The sequence below is a fragment of the Aquarana catesbeiana genome, linkage group LG13 (genome assembly GCF_042186555.1).
Source record: "Aquarana catesbeiana isolate 2022-GZ linkage group LG13, ASM4218655v1, whole genome shotgun sequence".
Classification (NCBI taxonomy): Eukaryota; Metazoa; Chordata; class Amphibia; order Anura; family Ranidae; genus Aquarana; species Aquarana catesbeiana.
Window position 1 is genome coordinate 75,043,136 of NC_133336.1, and position 14,246 is coordinate 75,057,381.

At 46.5% G+C, this 14,246-nt stretch overlaps 1 protein-coding gene across 1 annotated transcript in view; it reads left to right on the forward strand.

Annotated features, from left to right (window-relative positions):
- The first annotated feature begins 11,443 nt into the window (after nucleotides 1–11,443).
- LOC141116341 (transmembrane protein 151B) overlaps nucleotides 11,444–14,246 on the forward strand; it is a 109,052-nt gene continuing 106,249 nt past the window's right edge. The window contains exon 1 of the mRNA XM_073608565.1: nucleotides 11,444–12,546. Coding sequence (XP_073464666.1) covers nucleotides 12,442–12,546 — 105 coding nt within the window. The 5' untranslated portion in view covers nucleotides 11,444–12,441. The remainder of the gene's footprint in view (nucleotides 12,547–14,246) is intronic.

A 14,246-nucleotide genomic window follows, 5' to 3' on the forward strand; every position in this document is an offset into this window, starting at 1 on the left:
GATCGCGGAGCTCCAGCCGCCTGAAAGATAGACCGGGGCTTCGGCCTAACAAGGGGAGCAGCGGCCATCTTGCTCCACCTGGAGGACGGGACAGCGCTGCCTCCAGGCTTTCCTACCTGCTCTGGGACCGTCTCTCCTACCGCACGGACTCCGGAACATCCAGCCTGCCATCCGAGGCCCGCGATCCGCCCTGTGACAATCCGGAATGCCAGCCTGAGGGATCGGGTAAGTGATGGCGGCCATCTTGCTACACCCAGGCGGCCTCCCCGTCCCTTCCTGACCCGATCCAGGCCCCATCCATCCTCCAGGGCACCCCAGCCTAGCAGATTGTGGCCCCCACCAGGGATATTAACAAGCACACACCCCATTTGTGCACAGTCACGGCCCTGGCCCCGGAGACCACGTGTTGTGGCCATCTTGCTACACCCTGCTACAGTAACCACGCAAGCTCCTGGTACCCTTAACCCCTCTGGGCCCAATCCATCCATACACAGCCACAAGAACTGCCCAAAAAGTTCAGCTGTCACCTATGGTCCTACCAATAAAGCTCCGCAGGGAGACGCGGATACATATGGTTGGCTAAAGACATGAGCTGCTGAGCCCGTGACCGCCCATAGCAGACAGGCTATGCCTCAGTCACCGCACATCTCTTAAAAGCATGTCTTCACACAGTTCTCGCTCTGCTGAATCCGCGGATCTGCAACAGGGTACAATCCAGTGATACCTGCTCCGCACATCTCAGCCAGAACCCCGTACCCCTAAAGACAAGATGGCGCCCACCCGAAACACAGGGAAGAACAAGTCCCTTCCCCCTACTCAACAGGCGACAGACAACAGCGAAGAATCGGAAGACCACTCTGTCCCACCAGCTGTGATATCCAGGTCAGCGACCTCTGTTGCCCCGCTTCTGGACACAGGCCCCGTGGATATGACCCCTCAGGCCTCCGGAGGTTCATTCAGATCTGAGGCCTCGATCCTCTTATTGGACTTTCGGGCGGAGTTTGAGTCCTGGGCGGTTAAAATGGAGGCCTCACTTCATAAAGGCCTCCAAGCCCTCCAACAGCAGGTCTCAACTAATAAAAATGCAGTGTCTGCGCTAACTGACATTCAAACTGACCATGCAGCCCGCATCACATCCCTTGAACAGGCCTCCAGGGAGCAACTACAGCATATACGGCAACATCAATTGCGCATAGAAGACGGAGAAAACAGGAGCCGCAGGAACAATATAAGGCTGCAAGGAATACCAGAAGCCACGGCTGGTACAGACTTAAAACCTTGTCAGAGAGGTTACCTGGTTGGGCGTCGGTGCGCGCCGGGGTGCGTTGGTGCGTGGGTTCCTATGTGTGCTGGGGCGCATACTTCTGGGGGCACTGGTGTGTCTGATCCGGTTGGCCATGGTGTGCGCTGACTCGGTTAAATTGATGATAGGCAACTCCTATCCTCATATTGATTAGTGGTTCCAAATTAATAATAACTACTGCAGTAGGGAACAGACACAAAAGATACGCTCAGCATCTTTCCAAATAACTGTTCTGCCTTATTATGACGAAATTGAAGGTTTTTATGCACATGATTACGTAGGTATCACATTAATATTACAATTGTACGTTTATGGTAACAAGGGGCGTTACATAGGCAGGCTAATTCTAATCAGGACTCGAAAGAATGTAAACATGTACTGAAAACATTATTAGTGCTGTGTGCACAGTGATGGCAGTGTGCAATACATACAAAATAGAATACAATTATATACAGAACTTACAAATTTCCATTACAGCGCGGTGGTGCCCGGGCGCGCGCGTTCTCCTATGGGCATTGGGATGCGTGTGCCTGGTGGTGCTGGTGTGCGTGCCAGTGTCCGGGGGCGCGCTCAGGCACGTGCGGGGGCACCTGGGCGTACACACGTGCACAGCGTTTGGCGCCAATCAGCCTATTTAGGCTTGCTGCAATCTCTGCTCAGTGCTGCCTGATCAACAGCTCCTGTGCCAAGTTCCGTTACCCTCTCTGTGTTCCTATCTGTTACGACCCGGCTTGCCTATTGGACCTTCCTGACTGCTGTCAGCAACCTTCCAGCACTGCGTCAATGACGTTTTCCATGACTTTCTGGACCTGTATGTCATAGTCTATTTGGACGATATTCTGGTTTTCTCCCTGATCGACCACTGAAGGCACGTATGAAATGTACTTACCCGACTCAGGCAATATGGGCTTTACGCCAAACTCGAAAAATGCGAGTTTGAGCTCCAATCTATTCAGTTTCTGGGCCTGGTCATCTCTCCTGAGGGTATCAAAAAACCCAATGCCTCATCAAGTGGAAAGGGTATGGGCCTGAAGACAACTCATGGGAGCCAGAAAGCAACTTGCATGCCAGAGAACTCTTGCAAGCATTCAAAGATTCGCATGCCTCCAAGTTGGCCCAACTGGGCATCCGGAGTCTGCCCTTGAGGAGGGGGCACTGTCAGAGAGATTACCTGGTTGGGCATTGGTGCGCGCGTTCCTGTGTGTGCTGGGGTGTGTGCTTCTGGTGGCACTGGTGTGTCTGATCCGGCTGGCCATGGTGTGCGCGGTGGTGCCCGGGCGCGCACGTTAGTGCGCATCCTCCTATGGGCATTGGGATGCGTGTGCCTGGTGGTGCTGGTGTGCGCGCCGGTGTCCGGGGGCACGCTTGGGCGCGTGCGGGTGCCTGGGCGTACCGGCGTACACACGTGCACGGCGTTTGGCACCAATCAGCCTATTTAGGCTTGCTGCAATCTCTGCTCAGTGCTGCCTGATCAACAGCTCCTGTGCCAAGTTCCGTTACCCTCTCTGTGTTCCTGAGTTCTGATCTGTTACGATCTGGCTTGCCTATTGAACCTTCCTGACTGCTGCATGAACCTGACCCCGGCTTGTTTGACCCCGCTTCTGTCTGCTCCTCTTGTACCTCTGCTGCCTGCCCGTTGCCGACCTCTGCCTGTGTGTGACCAGTCTAAACAGCTCCTGCTCAGCATCTTTTCCCGGTGTTCTTGATTACTACCTGCTGTTCGGAGAACCACCTCTCTTCCGGCATCCGGATCCCTGCACCAGGCTCTCATACCACTCCCCACTCGTGGGTTCCCTGTCTACTCCATCAGGGGTCACGAGTCGGATACGTAAGGGAGCCTACCCCCTCCAAGCGGACTCACCGGTCTGATAAGTGAGAGACTTGACAAACCTTCTGTCACTGCCATCCTCAACCTAGCTTTGGGAAGAGAGGCTACATCCCCCATTGAACTGGACCGAGTGCACAGAGTAGGAGGGCCGAGGAGAGACCATAGTGATCGCCCACGCGATGTCCTCTGCAGGGTACATTACTACACCTTTAAAAAAGAAATTATGCGCAAGGCTTGGTGTTTGGGCCTCATGGATTTCGACGGTTCTGCAATCCATCTCTACCCGGACCTCTCCCGCAACACTCTTTACATGCGACGAATGGTTCGCCCATTGCTAGACCTGGTACGTCAAGCCGGAGCAACGTACACATGGGGTCATCCTTTCAGTATTAAAGTAACCAGGGCTGAGCGTAAATTTGTCCTCTCTGACCCGGATCAACTCCCAGCCTTCTTCCTCTTTCTGGAGCAGGACCCAACTGATGTACCGAACTGGTTGGACCCACCAGATGACCGCAATAGGTTGCAAGTATGCGACCCTCTCCCACAACGATGTAGGCATCCAAGGTCCAGATCACTTTCTATACCCCCTCGAATACATCAGCCTACCTCACCGGAAGATTAAGGCAACTTTAAGATGCTGCATGAAGCCATATTAACACTCATGACTAGCACCATTCCAGAACACTGCTTATTTCTTGTCTCCTGGACAGGTTGATGTCTGGAACCCCCCTCCCTCCCCCTTTTCTATTACATTTTTCTCCTTTGTTCCAAATGCTTTCAGTCAGATATGTTACAATGGGCGATGGAATGACCTGCTCCGTACTTTAATACCTCAAGATAGCTGGTGCAACAATTTGTCGCGCCTTCTCCCTGCCCTTTGCTGATGTGTTGTATTTAGCTGGGGTTCGGGAGAGATTATATGACTAAAATTTCTGTTGTTTGATTCGGATATGCAAGTATAGAGTTTCTAATATATTTTTCCGCACTGATCTAACCTTTTTTTTTTTGTGTGTTTAGCTCAAGGGTCCCATCTGGATGCAGGCGGGGGGGCCAATAATTGGACTGGTTTGGTCCATGGTCTCTTGCCGATGTTCACGTGGGCACCTATAGTACAAAATATTCGGTTTCTCATACACCGCTTAGTTTCACTTAAAAGGTTAATCCATACTGTTTCTGATTTTGGAGTTGAGCGGATTTGTCTCCGGGGCCCCTGTTGGGGTCTGTGGATAACGTGTTGAAAATTATTACTTTTCCCCAGATGACGTTACATCATGGATTGACAACTCCTCTGTGAGGAAGAGGGGGTGGTCTTGATCAGGGATGTTTGCTCAAGTGGGCCGCCACCCTCCTTCACAGACGACCCGATGTGTGTTCTACTGTTTACATATTTTATACACTGATGTGCCTCAATTAAGCTATGTATGCCTGTTATGCTACTGGGCTCACGGCTCAGATTCTCCACTTCGACCTCCCACCCTCAATAGGCTTGGCACGAATTGTGCCTAAATACGTGATTTTTCATGTGGTGTCCCATTTTCATGGACACCTTATGGGGCGTACACACGGTCGGACTTTTCGTCTACAAAAGTCCGACAGCCTGTCCGACAGACTTCCGGCGGACTTTCGGCGGACTTGCAGCAGACTTTCTAACGAACTGACTTGCCTACACACGACCACACAAAAGTCCGACGGATTCGTACGTGATGACGTACACCGGACTAAAATAAGGAAGTTCATAGCCAGTAGCCAATAGCTGCCCTAGCGTGGGTTTTTGTCCGTCGGACTAGCACACAGACGAGCGGATTTCGGGGTCCGTCGTAGTTATGACGTAAAGATTTGAAGCATGTTTCAAATCTAAAGTCCGTCGGATTTGAGGCTGAAAAAGTCTGCTGAAAGTCCGGAGAAGCCCACACACGATCGGATTACCAGCCAGCTTTAGTCCGTCGGCGTCCGTTGGACTTTTGTAGACGAAAAGTCCGACCGTGTGTATGCCCCATTAGAGTTTGATAGGCTCCTTATTTAGGTGTCCCCTTAACTATTTTTGGCCTAGGATATCCCCTCCATCTTACAAGTTCCTCTTTCCCCATCCCTCTTCCTCTCTCTGCCGTCTATAGTCTGATTTTCTTTTTCTCATTCCACTATGGCCCACACAGTACTATCTCGTCCTCGGCTGAAATTTTGCTCCTACAATGTAAATGGCATCAATATTGCATCCAAAAGAGGGCAAATCTTCTATCAAATGCATAAACAACAGGTAAACGTGTTGCTGTTACAGGAAACACATTTCCACACAAATTCCACCCCTTCCTGCTCCAACAGGTACTTTAACAGATGGTTCCACAGTACAAACCCCTCTCAGAAAACCAAAGGCGTTTCTATCGCCTTCCACAAAACGCTTCCGATTGAGCTGATAGACCAGCTCTCGGACCCTCAGGGAAGGTATGTGTTGTGAAGCTCTCCTTATGGGGTACAAAATTCACTAATCGCCAACCTTTACCTACCAAATACTAACCAAATATCGTCTGCTCTGCGGTACATGAGGATCTTGTCAGAATTCGCAGAAGGTAAAACTAATCTTAGGCGGGGATTTTAATGCCCCTTTGGACCCACTCCTGGACTCATCAACCTCTAGATCAGCCATCTGCTTTACCAAAATGAGGGCATTCAAGCGGGCTATCTACGACCTACGTATAATTGACATTTGGCGGGTTCTGTTTCCAAAGACTCACAACTATACTCACTTCTCACAGGTCCATCATTCTTATAGTCGTATCGACTATTTTCTTATTGATCATAGTTGTTTGGATTGGTCACCTGAATTCCCTCCGATGAGGGAATGGACGTGGATGCTGAATGATTCACTTCTCACGAACCCTGACTGCTCCCACAAGGTTTCGGAAACCATTACTAATTTCCTAACAGATCATGCCACAGACACTACCCCACTACCCTTACAGTGGGAAGCGCTTAAAGCTGTCTTGCGAGGAATCTTTATTCAGATGGGGTCCCACTTGAAGAAGGCACGATGAGTCGCAATAACATCAGCAATGCAAAAACTTTGAGAACTTGAGACCCAACATAAACGAGCCCCAACGGTGGTGACTCTTACAGAGGTCTCCACGGCTAGAACCCAACTCAAAGAATTGTATGAGGCCTCAGCTCGTACCTATGCAGACAGACTTGCCCTACATCAGTACCGATTCCCAGATAAACGCGGTAGACCATTGGCTCGCTCCCTCCACCCGAATACATCTTCTACATTTATACCTCATATTCGGGCCCCATCTGGGGAAATGATCAGTGAACCCTCTAAGATATCACAGACATTCTGGGATTTCTACCAAACACTCTATAATCTACCACCTGGCATCTCTTCTAGCCCCACCCTTACCCCTGAATCTCATAGACAGTCCTATATTGAGGAAACGGCGCTCCTTACATTGGACAAAGACACTGTAGAAGAGCTGGAACAGGTAATTACAGCAGAGGAGGTCGCAGGACCGATAGCGGCCACCCCATCCGGTAAAATCCCGGGTCCAGATGGCTTTACTTACTAAATTCTACAAAATATTTGCTCCCCTAATGACCCCCTTCTTAACTAAAGGTGTTCAACTCCTTATCGGAAGGCTCGGCGTTTCCTACACAAACATTAGAAGCCCACATTGCCATTATCCCAAAACCAGATAAGGACCCAACTTTGTGTGCTAATTATAGGCCCATATCGTTAATTGGAGTAGACCTAAAAATATACGCCAAAATACTTGCCAATAGATTGCAGCCGCTGCTCCCCCGCCTCATACACCTGGATCAGGTAGGTTTTGTAAGTGGTCGAGAAGCAAGGGACAACACTTTGAAAACTCTGCTTCTTACTGACTATGCTCGCACCCATGATGTCCCTCTATGCCTCTTGACGGTCGATGCAGAAAAAGCATTTGACCGAGTCGACTGGCAATTCCACCAGATGTCTCTAGCGCAGGTCTGGGCCCCAAAATGTTATCCCGAATTATGGCCCTATACTCTTCTCCTTCAGCTAGAATTCGGGTGAATGGCTCATTGTCCCCTACATTCTCCATCCACAATGGGACACGACAAGGCTGTCTCCTTCTCTACGTCCTTGTTATGGAACACCTGGCAATTGCCTTATGCAATAACCCCCACATCTCAGGAGTGTCGGTAGGACCCACTCAATCTAAACTGGCTCTCTTTGCAGATGACCTGTTAATGTATGTAACCCAACCCCATATATCCTTACCATATATCATGCAGGAATTTACGAGGTTTGGGAAGCTGAGCAACTTCAAAGTAAATCACACCAAGTCAGAAGTCTTGAACATCTCACTGTCCCAGGAGGCCCTACGCCAAGTCTCCACTAAGTTTATCTTTAAAACAGGTTCCACTTCCATCCGATACCTTGGAATCCAAATACCCTCAGAAGGGTCCAAACTGTTCTCACTGAACTTCGCTCCCCTTCTGCTTAGAACCAAGACAGATCTCTCAAACTACATGAAGAAATGCCTATCATGGCTAGGCAGAGTGAATGCTCTAAAAAATGGACGTCATCCCTCGGTTTCTCTATCTGTTGCAGACAATTCCCATTTCCATACCCTCTTGGTTCTTTAAGAAACTCCGCCAAATGTTCTCCTCCTTTATATGGGGGGGGGGCTCGTCCTCGGATACGTTATGAGACTCTATCGCTCCCCAAGAATCGTGGTGGAGCTGGTGCCCCAGATGCCTCTTTATACTATAGAGCAGCAGTACTCACGCGTATACTTAACTGGTTCTACCATTCCTCCACCAAGTTAGGAGTACAAATAGTGAGCCATCTCAATCCAATAGATCTCCGCGCTCTGCCGTGGACGCCTGTTGAATTCCTGAAGGGCGGAATACCCCTTGGCGACCTCACCCGACAAACTATACAATTATGGACCTGCATGAATTCCTCCAAGACCCTATCTCCACTAAAAGGACCCATGACACCACTGTTTGGGACTCCGGCTTTTCCACCAGCCATACAGGGTACAGGATACAGTTTTGGACCTTGGTGTAAAGAGGAAAACAGACGACTTGCCCAAGTCCTACGCTCAGACTCCTCTCTGACTACAGACGTTCCCTCCAATACATATTCTCATACTTCGACGCATTGGCCGTAGAGGCAACAAGTGTTATCCTACATTCGTACCTTTCCATCCCTGCCTGATATACTTTCTGACTTAACAGATTTAGAGAACATGCTGCTTCAGTCCCACCCCCCCTACGCATGTGGTCTCTCAACTATACTCCCTCCTACACATGGTTTCTAATCCCGACCTCCCCCCATACACACAGGCCTGGCAGGAAGACATGGGTCACTCCATTTCACCTGTTGACTGGCAAAAGTGCTTCATTCTGACTCACAAAATATCCTTAGCCTCCAAAGCTCAAGAAAAAGGGTTCAAGTTATTGACCCGATGGTACAGATGCCCCTCGACTTTGCACTGGATAAACCCAGCGCTCCCGGATACCTGCTGGCATTGCTTGTCATCCAAGGGAACATTACTCCACATTTGGTGGGAATGCCCCCCTGTACGGAGGTTCTGGCAAAAGATCCTCGACCTGTACTGCAGACTAATGGCGACATCAATCACACCCTTTCCTGAGGTAACCCTGCTATCTATAATCCCTGGACCTTTTAAATCGGTGAAAAAAGACATTCTGCGCCACTTTCTGGCAGCAGCTAGAATGGTTCTGCCCAGACACTGGAAGTCGACAAACATGCCTTCCCTGGGGAGTAGGCAATTGAAGTGGACCGAATCAATAGCTTGGAATGCATGTTGTCGCAGGAAATGGGTAAAGAGGAGCAATTCTCCAAGACCTGGACCTCATGGTCTATGTTTCGATATTCCTCAGAATTCATTCCTTGGGCTGCAGAGGAATCCACCAACGCAACTGTATAACCTAAGTGGAATGTCTCCCTCTTACTATCTACCTACCATACTGCCTTGACCCCTCTGTCCTCATCTTCATCCCCCGCTTCACTTTATATATTACAGTGCTACACGACATCCCAAAATAAAATGTTTAGTCTCACCAGACGGAAATTGTGGCACACAGAGTTTCATCCTAAGAAAAACTGCGATTAGCACATAAACAAAGGCCCTAGCATATTTGTAACAAGTGGGCGCCACTCATTGAGTGGATAGTGGTATTCACTGACCCTTAAGAAGTCAGGATTGAAGATATACACAGGCTTGTATATCAAACTAGAATAATTGAAACTAACAAACTCCATAATATATGAGACGTTTTGAAAGAGATACTAAATTGATGTTTTTCTCGTTATATGTGTAACTGAATGATATGTTTGTATGTTTGTGTACTGTACACTTTTCCTTTCTCAATAAAATAAGATTGAATTAAGAGCATGAAATCCATCTCTAGATGAAAAGCTCCCATACAAAACTAAATCATGGCAACATGCTTCTTCAGTAGAATGCGGTGGGTTATTGAAAACCAGCTCTTATATCATCATAAAATCACTTTCCATAAGATCACCCATAGAAGACAAGCAGGGAAAAAAAACATAGTGCAGTAAAGCCAGATATATTTTATTTTAAAATGGAGAATGCACTTCCGGTCGGAATGTGTGTGATGTCATCACGTGCCGGCAGCTAGTGTGTTTTAGTGAGTGCATTCTCAATTCTCAAGAGCTGGTTTTCAATAACCCACTGCATTCTACTGAAGAAGCACATTGCCATGATTTGGTTTTGTATGGGAGCTTCGCATCTAGAGATGGATTTCATTGGTAAGTGGACCTCTTCTTTCTTTCCAAAGGTTTTTATTGAAAATTTTCAGAAGATAAAAGTAAAACTCAACTGGTAAATTGACTACAAATAAAAGTACATTAGTTGTGCATCAGAATGCAAAAAAATTTAACATAAAAAACAGCATATGTTCAATATGAATTATGCTATGCACAGAACTCATGAAGGTTCAGACTAGTACACAACGAAAATATTCCCTCTTCTGCCCACTCATATTTAATCTCTCCCTCCAATAGCTTGTCACAGGGGGGAGGAGCTGTGGTGTACTGAAAAATATTCAACCCCTCTACTGGGGTGGCCATCTTTTTCTAAAGGACCACCTGAGCACTTCAAGCTCAGGGCAAGCAGCTTTCTCTGAGGGCACTCTCAGAGCTGCTCTGTGCAAAACTGCACAGAGCAGGTAAATATGACATGTTTGTTATTTTCACAAAGAAAACTCAAAGCTTTAATACCACTTTAATATGTACAGTCTGGGGGAAAGAAGGGAAAGGGGAGACATGAATTAATATATCAAGGGGGTGAATAAGGTTCAGGAGGGCAGTTTTTTCACTATAAAGCCAAAATCAAGAACACGGGGACATGACCTCAAACTTAATGGAGTAAAACTAATTTTAGAAAATATTATTTACTGGAAGTGTAGTGGATGGTTGAAATAAACTTCCAGCAGAGGTAGCGAGCCAGTCAACAGTGAATGGCTTCAAACATGCTTGGGGCAAACAGAGATCTATACTCAGACAAAAAAAGTTGATAAAAAACAGGCAGGCTTGATCGACCACTCAGTCTTTTTTCTGCTGTCACTTTTCTACAGTTCATTCCCAGGAAACTGTGAATGAAAGCCCCACACGGAGCCCCACACAGCTGCGCTATTTTAAAATTCTGACAGAGGGTGCGGGGAGAAGATCCCTGACCCACTGTCACAGGTTGGGGTGGGATCAAGGGGGAGAGGCTGCCGATGCTGAACATTATACGCGTTCCACCCTAAAAATGGGTAGAACATGTCCCAAAGGTGAGCTTATGCATTTTAAACCAGTTCCATTACAATATGTACAATTTTACCCAAACAAAAATCCCATTCACAGTTAGAACTTTGTTTGTTCTGTCCTGCTCCATCAAATGTTTTCTTCATTACTGTCAACAATGAATGCTGATTTGCCCTCTCTAACCAGTCGAGAATTCAACATAAATTTATAAATACAATTCTACTGGTGAATTGTCAGCTTTATTTCTCAAATTGGTTAGATAAAATGGTTGAAAAAAAATCTACTCTACTACAAAACACATTTTTGCATGTTGCATTATTAGACCAACAGAAGTGTTTGTGTCATTTCTTCTCGTACACACATCTACAACAGCATACACAGTAATTAAATGCAAGGACTGTCTCTTCCCAGTAGATATGTACCAAGGCATGTTCATCTCACCTTCAAAGCTCGACACCTCTTTGTACTTCCTGCTCTGATCTCCAATTATGCCCTTGGTTGGTTTTAGCACTTTAAAGAAAGATGTCTGCTATCCCCATCCCTTCCCATTATCTCCGCTGACCTCACATGAAACATTTCTCCCTGCTTGTGACCTGCCTGTAGGAAGCACAGCACTGCCAGCGTTTAATTCCCACCTGCAACTCCCAACTGGATATTCTCCTTGCCGGTACAACATCATAGCCATAAATAGAACAAGACTGGAATAATTGGTGAGTACTATTGCAGACCAGAAAAGTCTGAGCCTTTAGCATCAATGCAAGAAAAAGACAATCTGTCTCTGGAAGACTGATGATGGTGATTAAGAGGACCAAGGGACCTAGAGCACTACGAGTGCCCTTAGAGTGCACCTGAAAAATGGCTTGCAGGATTAAATGGACCATACAGTGCAGCAGATCTATTTGTGATGGGGAGGGCTCTGCATCTGGAGGTGTATGCATCTGAAGTCATTGATGGTGCAGCATGTTTTGTTCCAGCAGGTAAACACTAACTGCTGAAAGACAATGATGGGCTGTAGTGAGCCTGTGTGTGTTCTGATACCTCCAGCTCTGTGATTTAATGCTGAGGAAGAAACAAGGGGTGTGCATACAACTGAGACATCAGAAGGAGAAAAAAAAAGAAAGCTGGCGTTTATCCTGTCACATCTCCAGGGAGCCAAGATCATTTAGCCAGCTGCTGCGTTTTTCTTGAAGTTTCCTTCAGCCCTGCAATAAGGTGCCAACCACTTTGCCCACTCTGCCATTTCTGGTCCTGCAGATAAGGTGACCCTTGTTGCATCTCCAGTGGAGGGCTTTTAGCTGTCTCCTTCCTTTCTCCAACATATATGCTGCAGATGAGGGTGAAGCAGGGAGGGGAGAGGATCTATAGCTCTTTCTTAATGTACAAGACTGAAGAACTGCATTAGAGATGGGGTGCAGCCTGCAGATTTGCCTGGGTGCTGCATGCTCCAAGTGATGATGCTTTCGCGTTTTTTGGCCGATCGGACTTCCAGACACTGCAGCAGGGTGACCTGGAAAAATAGCATGGCAAAGGATGTCTGCTGAAGTGGAAAGTGAAGCGGCTGCTGAAAACCAAGCCGATACCCCAGGTGAAAACACTACTACTACTACTACTCCAGAAGTGGATGTGAGAGAAGAGGTGAGCATTGAAGGTCATCTATGCTACTGTCAAATACTACTAGTACAAACAAAGCATAACTAAAACTTCATCTGTAGTTGTTTATGTATGCATCCATAGCCAGTCTACCCATATATGTATTCTTTTCTCATGGCTATAGGGCTTATTTCATATGCAATGATGTTGATCAACCCATAGCAACCAATCAAATCAGCGTTTCATCAGTTTAGAAATACAAAAACATTGGTTTTTAATCAACGTTTGCAGCTGTTGGTTGTTGCACTTTGTACATTACTGTTATTAAAGGCCAGTGTCACAGGTGTCATAATTGTTATATGACGTGTGTTATATTACAGCTCTGTACATTGCATACACCAATAGGACAACTGTGCAAAAGAGAAGCCACGAGAAGTAACCAAGGCGACCAATCATAAATCAGATTTCAGCAGAGAATAATGACCAGGCTAAAGAATGCCGGTTCTTAAAATGTTGCCCTGCAGCACTTTTTTTTTTTTCTTTTTTTTAACTAAGCCAAATAGTTGGGGTGATTTACTAAAGGAGTTTAGAAAATGCACACAATAAATTGTGTAAATAGTTACTTTATAATCCAATTAAGTGCAGATGAAATAAGTCAACAGGAATTTGCTTTTCATATGATTGGATAATTAAAGTGAATATTTACGCCTGTTATTGTGTGCATTTTCTTAACTCCTTTAGTAAATCAGTCTTAATGTGTTCCATTCATTTTCAGAATCAGAGCAGCTGTGTGTATCAGAGATTTGTCAGCCTGCAGCCGAGCAGGGGTTAAGCTGCTGGTAGTAAAGTGCCCAGGCTGCAGTGCTTAGCATCCTTCTTCTGCTGCTGCTGTGTATACTGCCCTGCTGATGAAACATGCGGGAAACCAATGTGCTGCTATGAGATAAGGCAGAATTCTAGGGAATACTACAGAGCAGCAAATTGCAGAGGCTCCCAGCCCAACAATCAAGAAGGACATGTTCAATGCAGAGCCTTGCAGGTCATATCATATTCCTGCAGGCTGCCCACCCTTATGTGCCAAGCGTGGCACTCTGGGAGAAAGGCTGCGCGAAGTGTAACGACAACAATACTTATCTCTTTGTCAATGCTGCATTGAACGCTTTGCAGGCATGAAGCTGAAAACACTGCAGTTCCCTCTCCCTCGTATGCTCAGTCACTCATTGGGATTGCTGGGATACTTGCTGCTAAGTGTGCTGTAAGGGAAAGGGTTAAGCAATAAGCTGGTGAAGGCGCCATAATAGTAAATTGGTATTTAAATCAAATTTGAGGAGTTAAAGGCCAACTCCAACCAAAACTGATATTTCACTTTGAAGTAGGACCCAGTAAGTTAATTCACCTGATAGGTTTTTATTCCTCTTAGGCTTCTCCGATGTAGTTTTTGTCTCCACTGCCACAAGGAAAGTGGCACTCTCTTTCAGCTAGGTTCATACTTTGTACATAATTGTCTTATCAGAGGCTGGTACACATAAATAATCCAAAATATCATGCAGAAATTAGTGAATGACTGGACTCTGATAAAACCAACTTGATTATTGTATTATATCCATAAAAACAATACAATGCAGCAGCAGGAGTAAGATTACTAATGCTTTTCATGCTATAGAGCACTTACCACTAGACTAACTAAATAACTAAAATATAAGTTTTGGCATTAAAGTGATATTAAACCCTCCGTTTCTAAGCAC